Consider the following 10,386-nt stretch of genomic DNA (forward strand, 5'->3'; position numbering starts at 1 on the left):
CGCTGTAGGTTTATGAATGGACATTTTTTCTGAAGTCATAAAAACAAAACGTAGTCAAGGAAAATTTGAATCGAGGGTTTTTAGAAATACTGATGTTGAAATGAAGAGGCCACAAGCTAAAATAGCTTGCACATTTTTTTTTTAACAATTACAGTATTTTATCTTGCATCAGTAACAATAATGAAATGACTTTTTCAATGATTGGCTGGATTTAAAAACAATTAAAACATACAAAATGTTACACTAATATACTAAAATTCACCTGCTATTATAACCTTACCTTCATAAAAGTGTTTTTTTAAGCATGTTTCAAGTAAAAAAAAAAAAAAAACACTTTTATGAAGGTAAGGTTATAATAGCAGGTGAATTTTAGTATATTAGTGTAACATTTTGTATGTTTTAATTATTTTTAAATCCAGCCAATCATTGCAAAAAATGCAGAAAAATCATTGCAGAAAAATGTCCATTCATAAACCTATAGCGCGTTATGTTTCGTATGTTTTAATTGTTTTTAAATCCAGCCAACCATTGCAAAAGTCATTTCATTATTGTTACTAATACAAGATAAAATATTGTAATTGTTAAAAAAAAAGTGCAAACTATTTTAGCTTGTGGCCTCTTCATTTCAACCTCAGTATTTCTAAAAACCCTCGATTCAAATTTTCCTTGACTAAGTTTTGTTTCATGACTTCAGAAAAATGTCCATTCATAAACCTACAGCGCGTTTGTATGTTTATGTTTCGTATGTTTGAATTGTTTTTAAATCCAGCCAATCATTGCAAAAGTCATTTCATTATTGTTACTGATACAAGAACTTGAAACGGCATAAAATTGTTCAATGAGTTGCCCATTTCAACAATCATTTACAATTTATTCACCTTATTTTTACATCAAGTTTATGATTTATGGTGTTTCAGGCTTTTAAATTACATAAATGTTGTGTAACTCACGAATGGCTTTCTTTCAACACATCTTAATTGATGAGAGGCTGAAGAGACTAAATAAATGTGACATCAGGCATATTTCAAGTTAAAATAACAGAGTTAACTTGATAACTTATTATCTACTGACAGGGCTGTCTCTAACTACTTTGGCAGCCCAGGCAAGATCCAGCCCAGCGGCTCATCATCATCTGGTTAAAATATATGTATTGTAAGATATTCATGTCAGAAGAATTCTTTATTTAATAATCTAACAAACAATATTTAGACTATAACATATGGCCTTAAGAAGATTAGTCATAGGGGATATGAGTCTGGCTTCTAACAGTATAGTCCTCTGTATGCTTCTTCCACGTTTATGTGACATTTTGGATTACTATAGTCTTTGTCTGTAACAAGTTAAAAAGTAACTCAAATACATTTTCTGAATCATTTAGAAATCTACAACACAACATAAATTCATCAGGACTGATTAAAATCATAAAATCTTTCAGGTTATTTGCAAAGAACTGCAATTTTCTGGAGCTGCATTCTTCTTCTCTGTATGTAATTTATATAAATGATGCAATTGTCAATAACTTTCGATACTTTGCACCTCTTCTTTTTACACTGGTATTGCTACCTTAAGTTCAATATAAGGTCTCAAGGTTTGATCTAACATTTGAATTATAAATAAACCTGGAGTAAACCCAGAATGATTAGATCATTCATTTTGTTCGCCTGCCCCCAGCTGGTGACAATTGGCAATGCACAGAGAAGAAAAACAAATGATCTCCTTCCACAAACAGAACACAAAGGGTTTCAAAACATCAGCAAATCTTTATTTACAAGTCCTTAAATGACAAGAAATAAAAAAAAACAACTACTAATGGTGGTGATTGGCTCAAACATTCACATGGATAAAATGGTGAAAACCTTTTACTTTGGAATAAAGGAAAAAGAAATTAAAAACAAATGTTGTGGAAACTACACCAAATTCTCCCTTTAAGTTCATTATCAGGACTACTGTTGCAGATGGAGACTGCTGTGTAAGGTTCAACATCTCAAATACAAACATACAAGGAATATACTGAAACTCGTACATGTCTTTCTCAGACAGTTGTTTCTTTTTCCACTTCAACCCTTTGACCAATGAGAGAAATGACCATCAAGAAGATCTAGCACAAACATACTTATACTTCACTGCATACAAAGACACAAAAGGGCACATCTTTTTTTTTGTTCAATCCAAAACCGATAACGAAGCGGCAACTTTTCACTCTGCAAAACTGTTCTAAAGGGATTCCCAATCACGTTGGCATGAAACATGACGAGATGAAAAACAAGAGTAGGTGTGATGTGTGGAGGTAAAAGCGACACAACAGCAACAGTCGTCTCTGAGGAGGGCTATTTTTAGGGAAATCAAACACAGACTGGTTCTTGATGTCATTCACTGTGTGTTTGTGAGATGAGTAATGATGAGGAGGAAGGAGGGCATACTAGGGGAGAGGCAGCCAATGAGGCTTTGTGTGAGGAACAAAAACAAAAAACAAAGATGTGGTCTTCGAACTAATCTTTAAAAAAAACACAGGCATTAGGAACAGGCATGAGTTCTGTGGTAAGGCATCATTTATAATATTCATTGTTATTATCATGACTCACACAAGCAATTTACCCATGACTTGTCAAAACTGCATGCAGAATGACTTAGAAACACTCGTACACATTGCTAAGTTTTCTTTGCCCATACTGAAATCACCGACAGCATTTAGAAACACCATGCAAGGCTGTTTCATCCACCAATCAGCACACTCAGAGTATTGTTTGTAAAAGACCTGTACATGCGTCTTTGTGTTAGGATGCAACAAGTGAGAGATGTTAATTTTGCACCTTAAAAAAAAATAGAAAAAAGAAGAAGAATATCCTTGGAGTATTTGTGTTTCAAAATCAGTGTCATGTGGTTCACTCAGTATTGATATATATGTCATTCACAAACAAGAGGACAGGCATAAGAGGTGCAGTGGCGCAAGCAACAAATAGTGTATAGATCTGAGGATGTAGCATAAAGATCACACACGCACACACACACACACGCACACACACTATGACTGATGATCTACAGTACATCTCTGCATGTAAAAGTAATCGTTCTCATCTGTACACAAAATGTTTTCAAGTATGTTAGATTTCTTCTATACATATCTGAAGAGTTTTATTTGCATTAAATCAGAGTTACTTAAAGGGACATTCTGCAAATGAAGTCCAAAAAACTGCTTTAACTTGTAGTATGTGAGCAAGGAGCTCCGAAATGTGATATGACATAATCAAACAAAAGCGTCTCAAATCAAAACAGCCTGTACACAGTGCAAGTGTCTGGGAAAAAGTCTGTTGAGTGTTTAATCAAGATGAAGTTAAAAATAAAAGCCTTTTTGCAGAGAGAAATAGACTGGATGTTTTATGCAATCAATGCTGAAACTGAAGATTTTCATCGAGACTTGGCTGTTTCCCCCCTCACATTGCACCAGCGCTGTGAAGTTCACATTTGGTTCTGAATGTCTGGGGCAAAGTGTGTTTTTGTTCTATCTCTGGCAGACAGCTTTTGCCTCGGGTCTGAGGAGCAAGGTTGTGGATCCATGGGTACATATTCCACAGGCAAAGGCCTAAAAATAATGAGAAAGAAAATAAAAAAACAACTGACATAACCGATAACCTCCTACACGCCTTCAATGGTTTATCGTACAAAATACGATCTTTTCTCCTGTCTTGACTTACATGGAGCAGCAGGATCGGTACTGATGTTAATATTTGATCACTTCCGTTTCATGGCGGCAGTGTCTTCTTCCTTCAGGACAAACTTTTTCCTCAGAGCTTCTGAAATCAGACTGGCTGAATCCTCTTCTCTGAGGGACGTACAGCCTCTGTTGTAGTTGTACCTGCAATGACAACCAATCAAAAAATACAGAGCTTAGTAATGTACAAACTGTGAATGGGCATTGCAATACTACACTTAGCAAATTGTGTGAAATCTATGCAGAAATGGAAGCATTGTTTGTAATGTTTTTCCCCATTGTAGTGAAGACGTTTGGTTCTTCTTGTTGGGTGTAGGATAAGACAACTAACCACTCTTATTAGATATTACAACAGTAAGGAGCTGGTTAGCTTAGCTTAGCATTAAGATTGAAAGTAAGTGAACATAGCTGGTCTGGCTCTGTGCATTAGGGTTAAGATTATTCTTGTTCTGTTTTTTTCTCTTCTTCCTGATTTCATTTTTGGGCTTTTTATGTATTTACTGGAGAGACAGGACAGAGGATAGAGTCCCCAGAGAGTGGGGAAGGACATGCTGGAAATGAGGCACAGGTCAGATTTCAACCTGGGCCATCCGCTACAGGGCCTCTGTACATGGGGTGAATGAACAATACACTAGGCCACTAGTGCGGCCAGATCCAAGAAATCTTGTTTAGAAGAAAACAAAGTGAAGTAGTGAAGTGCTAAACCGTGTACTGCAAACAGAGTTAGACTTTATTTTAACTACACCCCTGTAAACACATAATTAAACAATCTCATCATGATTTTATTGTGTTTCGATAAAACTCCTACCTGTCTTTGCTCATCTTCATGCGGTTCATATCCTTCAGAATGTCCATCACATCAGCGAAACTAGTGGACTTTGATAACGACACTGTGTCCTCCTCTGCCTCTCGGAAGTCCATGCTCGGTCTGTCCAGGTCAAAGGTCGCTGATGCTGTCATGGAAACAGGCGGCAGAGGGTCGGGAACAAGTTCCGACACCACAGAAACCACATCTTTCTCATCTTCCTCCTCCTCCTCCTCCTCTTCCTCCTCCTCTGTGACATCACTTATGACAAAGGAGGCAGCAGCTGTGGCAGCCGGCTGGTAGGGCACCGTCTCAAAAGGCGCCATGGAGAAGCTCATACTTGTGTCGTCTGGGGAGAGAAGGTCAGGGGTCAGGGGGTTGGAGCCTGAAAGAAAGAAGGAGGCAGAAAACAAAGTCAAAGAGTGTGCAGTTTTTTTTATTTTTTTTTATGTGAAGTTGGGTCATAGCTGACAGATCTGGGCAGGTTATCTAAAAAAGAACAGAGTTTAAATGCATTCCTTTTATCTGGCTGCTGTTTCTAATGCGAGTTTAAGGCCCCGTAAAAGTATGCTGTTGTTGTTTTCATAGTTCTCTCCTCAGGCACTCTTCAGGCATGTGACTGCCTAACGACAACAAAGTGGAAAAATAACACGCAGAACAGCAAGTAAACACTAACATGCATGCTTACTTCTTCTTTTAACATACATAATATACACAAGCAGTGACACCTTTATAGAGTATATTAAAGATGTCCTCCAGCTCAGTAACAGCCCCCTCCTCAAACTATTTTTTGGGGATTAGCATGAATTATACAAGTGACATTTTCAGGTAGGAAAATATGATTAATACGGGGGTAAAAAGACTTTAGTGAAGTTCTTCATGACGTAACCTATTAAAACAATCTCTGTAGTATTTTATTCTATCATATTACTTAAAGCCTGGCAGCTTTACTGTTTAATTGTAATGCAAACACATGACACAATCACTTGTCATAAAGGCATGTTTTTTATGAGGTTGTTTCCCTGTTTGCACCATCTTACAGAATAAAACTTGGGTCAGGCAAGCTTGACAATAAAGCATAAAGTTTATGTATCTCTTCAGCCTGATCAGAAAGTATTATTTAATTAAACTGCAATACATGTGAATGTGCATCACCGTTCTTATAACCTTCCTGACATTTTCAACAAGAGACACCCAACTGCCCCCTGAATCGCAGAGATTATTCTTTGCCACTGACCTACAAACTGATGCCAAGACATCTTAATCCCAGAGAGCTTTGGGGGAATCAGGGCAGCTGACTTGGCAACAAAAAGAGCGTAGTCATATGGAGACAGTGACTCAAGTGCAGGCTCAATACAAAAAGCTGATATCTACACTGTGTCACTTTGAATCACAGTCTGACTGAAATTCAGATACGAGGAGTTTCAAGTTAATTGTTGGACCACTTTACATTGTTTCCTCTGCAGTTCCTGCTTTGATAACCTACCAGAATCAGTTGCCACTATCTTGGCAATCTGTGCCCGCAGTCTGCTGAGCTCGTCCTGCAGGGCGGTGGTACGGTTCATCGCCGTGACCCCAGGCTTCTTGAGCCCCTCCATTCTTTTCCCCTCACGGCGGAAGTTGGGCACGGATGAGTTCCTGTGGAGCACCAGGAGAGGCGTGGGCCGCCACTCATGTTTCAGGGGACGACTGTCACTCCTGAAAACAGAAGAGAAGAGGATCAGTGTTCATTTATCAAACCTTTTAGAGGGTTGAGTCCGGCTTGTGATGTGGCTTCATGTCAAATACTGTTATTTTTACCTTGTACTTTCCCATCAGAAAACACCCGAGCAATTATCAACACTACATCACATGACCATATATTTGTTACAGGCATAGTCCAATCCAATCTCTGATACAATATCAACACAAACAGGGTGTTATACCGTGTGCGGAATACCCTAACCCTAACCTGTGCATGTGCTCTTATAACATAGAAATCTCAGATATGACAAGCTGATCAACTCCCAAATCTAAAAACCTGATGAAGACTTCCTGTCCAGATTGTATGAAGATTGATTAAACAGTGTTTAGGCAGCAAAAAAGACAAATGTTTAATAAATCAAATAAAGGCCATTGCTGGAAGAGGTTTGAAATAATGTTTAAAATCACATTCCTTTGGATGCACCTCAGATGCTTTAAACACTCCAACTGGATGTCACCACATGTTTTGAGTCACTTGCAAAGCACCACACCTCTTCCAGCACATTGAAGCCTGTGATGCCGACATCACGGAACATCACAATGTAGAGCAACCACCTACAACAGCACATTTCTTTATAGGGCGGGGAGCTCTCCATTTCTCATGTGTTAGTATCAGCAAGCCACATACCAGTCTGTGTAGTTACTGATGCTTATGTGGTTACAACAGGTACCCATGCAGGCAGATCTGATATGAGAAACAAATCTGATCTGCCTGCAGTATGAACAAAGCCAGGGGGTCTGGAAAAATGCAAATTTGAAGTGGAGGCCTTGCAACACTCCATAATTACAGTGGCTGTCTCTTAGTGCTTGATGGATACTTACCGCACTCTGGCGTACGTCTCTTCTTCATCTGCAACGATCCAGGCTATGTCTGCCAAGGTAGGAACCATAGGGCCATCCATAGGCCGAAGAGAGGGCAGGCCTGGTAATTCCTAATGCACAAGAACACAAGTTAATGTCAAATACAAGCACTGCTATTGTGACAATAGGTAAATGTAGCATTTATATATTTAAAAAAGGCAACTTGAAGGCCTCATAGCACGTTACCTGAAAACATGCCCTCTGTGGAGGTCTGAGAGGAAGAGTTGAACCTATTCTTCTCACAACACTACGGGTGGATCCATGAGGCTTATTCTGCCAGATAGGAATAACGTCCTGTGAATCACAGGTTAAAACATCTCTACATAAAAGATTTACACTTTAACACCATGCCAATCATTTGCAATCCTCCACAATCATGAGGTGGAAAGGGAAGTGTTTCACATTGAGACATGGAACATCACTGACAGCCTGGGACAAAACTCACTGTTTCTGTTTCCATGGCGATGTTGGGTCAGGCTCATTCACTTGGTAAATCGTACAACCGGTGCTTGATGCTCGCAGTGGCTGAGGACGGGCCAGCTCAGTAAACAGATGCCATGTCAGTACGACTGCCAACTCTTGGGATGTTGAGTAGGGATTTGTTAGAGCATCTTTTAAAGCGTAGAGGAAAGAGAACACGGCATTATTTCTCACAGGAACATTACAAGGCCATGCTTGGGCTACTGCCCTCCTACATCTATAACCTAATCACACGGAGAACTGTTGATTCTTACGGTTTGCGTTCAAATGATCAGCTGTTGCTGTCTGTTCCATTTGCCCGCACAGAACTGGGCAAAAGGGCTTTCGTCTACTCTGCTCCTTCTACATGGAACATGCTGCAAAAAGACTGGAAAATAACTGAACTGATTTCTTTTTTTATAATTTTAATTGCTGTTTGTATGTTGTGAGTGTAACCGAGTAACTTTTGCTGCCTCTTGGCCAGGACTCCTTTGAAAAAGAGGTTCTTAACAGTTATATTATATAACTGCACTCTGCATTACTGTGGTACAACACTGCCCCTCTTCTCTGCTGTTTACATTACTTGCTGCTATTTATCATACCAAGTCACTTTAATCACTTGTCACTTTATCTTGTCATTCTCTGCAAATACTGTCTCAATTCTCAATTCCCCCCATTTAACTTCATCATTCATTTTGTACTGGAGATACCCCCTGTTTTTATTTTTATTTATCTTATCTATTCTGTTTAATGTGTATTTTTGAGCTTTCTTGTCTGTGCTGCTGTAACGCCCGAATTTCCCCTCTGGGGATCAATAAAGTACTATCCTATCCTTAATCTCAATGGGACTTTCCTGGATAAATAAAGGTTAAATAAAAACAATTAAAACAAATGAAAAAAAGTAGTCTAGAAATCGGTATCCAAGTCGCACAGGACAAACATTGAAATTTTAACAATAAATGACCAAGGCAATAAACATTTGTACAGTATTATATGCAGAAAAATGATGGTGGGGGAATCAAGCTCTTGAGTTAAAATCTTTACAGATCTTGCTATTTTGTTTAAATATGTATTGCTTCTTTGTTCGAATAAGGCGATTATCCAAGGAGGACTATGGCTACTAGATTTAATAGATAGATGGATAGAATCCTTCCTCCCTCAGTGAGGTCTGTGGAATCTTTAAAGTCCCGCCTCAAAACACACCTCTACACGTTGGCCTTTGAGTCGCTTATACTTCTTTCAAATGTCTTATAATATTATTGCCTAATTATATTGTTAGTATTCTGTGTGCATGTGTGTAGGCAAACATTTATGTGTGAGTTTTGCCTTGTTATTGTTGTTTTTTAATCTGTATTGCTCTCTTGTTTCATGTACAGCACTTTGGTCAGCTGTTGCTGTTTTTAAATGTGCTTTATAAATAAATGTGATTGATTATCATTGTATACAAGGACACAAGGAAACTTCGTAAGCAGCAATCCTAAACAGCAGCTTTTACAAAAACAACAACAACAAAAATATAAATATATATTTGTGGTTATCGTGAATGTAACATTTTAAATTAGAATTTTTTTTTCTAATTTTTTTAATTAATATCTTTACTTGCAAGAGAGACCTGAGAAGTGGAAAATAAATAGAAAATAGTATCCTCCCATAATAAATAACAACCAGACACACACAAGGCCATCAACTTAGAGCCTGAAAAACAGTCAAATAAAACTGTTGAGTTCAAATGTGATAGAATCAGCAAATGAGGCATTTAGGTTTGTTGACTTATGAAGTTATTTTAAACTTGCAAACATTTTAGCATTACTTGATATTTAAATGTGTACAGGAGTTAACCCTAGCACACTTCATCACGTCACCGTGACTACATCAAGATGTGCAGGAGCTACACTCATCAGTGCTAACACAACTAGCCTACCACGTCTGACATTTAGACCGTTTCCAACGTTACTGTTGCTATGCTACACGTCAGCGTCTAAGAAATAACGACACTGTATTAACACCAGAAAGATATCCTCGCAGCAGAAGAGTTTAAAACGCTTTGTTCAGTACTCGCCGGTAGCTACGGGTATGAAAAACACAGCTTAGCTTTAGCAGCACCAACGACCCTCCGGTTGACCCCGAACAGCTACACAAACACTCCCGTTTTTTTCAGTGTGTATAAAGTGTCTTCGTGAGATTGCAACGGACTTTGCAAAAATGTGCAACTTACGGTAGATAACGGCGGTATGACGGAGAGGAAACCCGTTATATCATCCAGTTTCTTCTCTTCGTCTTTCAGACTGGAGCTGTGTTGTCGTTGATTAGGCCGGAATCCTGTGCCTCCCTTTCCTGTAACGTGATTGGCTGCTGAAAGCCACATGACCTTCCCCTGTCAGTACTGGTAAGGAGCGCCCCCTACAGTTGGAGGTGAACAGTTTATTATGAAGGCCTACTTTATTTGATGAGGATCCCCATTAGCTGCAGCATTGCTGTGTCTTCCCTGGGGTCCACAAAAACCTGTACTATGGAGGACTAAAAGTGCCAAAATGAAATATATAAATAATTAATTAAATCATTAAATGTGTCATCAATTATTTAATATTGGAAATAAATCAACAAATATATAAATACATATATAATTATTTAATTAATTAAATTCATGTGTTATTAAATAATTAAATAATTATTTAAATGTGTCATTAATTATTTAAAATTGGTAATATATAAATAAATAATTTATGAAATACATAAATAATTAAATAAATGTTTAAATAATTATTTAAAATGTTCATTCATTCTATGTAAAACACATCTATTTATTCCA

General features: G+C 38.0%; 1 protein-coding gene across 2 annotated transcripts; it reads right to left on the reverse strand.

Moving 5' to 3' along the window:
- Window positions 1–1,740: 1,740 nt before the first annotated feature.
- mtfr1l (mitochondrial fission regulator 1-like) lies at window positions 1,741–9,946 on the reverse strand. 2 transcript variants are annotated; one of them, XM_061062557.1, is made up of 8 exons: window positions 9,793–9,946; window positions 7,564–7,729; window positions 7,305–7,391; window positions 7,080–7,189; window positions 6,001–6,212; window positions 4,518–4,899; window positions 3,693–3,853; window positions 1,741–3,580 (listed from the first exon to the last, which is right to left on the reverse strand). In XM_061062557.1, the coding sequence occupies exons 2-7, from the start codon at window positions 7,576–7,578 to the stop codon at window positions 3,730–3,732; spliced, it is 930 nt and encodes a 309-aa protein (XP_060918540.1). In that variant the 5' UTR covers window positions 7,579–7,729; window positions 9,793–9,946; the 3' UTR covers window positions 1,741–3,580; window positions 3,693–3,729. The 2 variants fall into 2 exon arrangements, with proteins under 2 accessions (XP_060918540.1, XP_060918539.1); XM_061062556.1 differs by having other exon boundaries at window positions 7,305–7,412.
- Between the last annotated feature and the right edge of the window lie 440 nt (window positions 9,947–10,386).

Source organism: Labrus mixtus, chromosome 18 (assembly GCF_963584025.1).
Source record: "Labrus mixtus chromosome 18, fLabMix1.1, whole genome shotgun sequence".
NCBI lineage: Eukaryota > Metazoa > Chordata > Actinopteri > Labriformes > Labridae > Labrus > Labrus mixtus.

Bases quoted from the DNA above. Each gene is read 5' to 3' on its own strand.
- mtfr1l (XM_061062556.1), bottom strand. The intron at 6,213-7,079 runs GTAAGTATCCAT...TTCTGTTTTCAG, and splicing joins GAGACGTACGCCAGAGTGCG to GAGTGACAGTCGTCCCCTGA. The intron at 3,854-4,517 runs GTAGGAGTTTTA...TTGTCATTGCAG, and splicing joins ATGAAGATGAGCAAAGACAG to GTACAACTACAACAGAGGCT.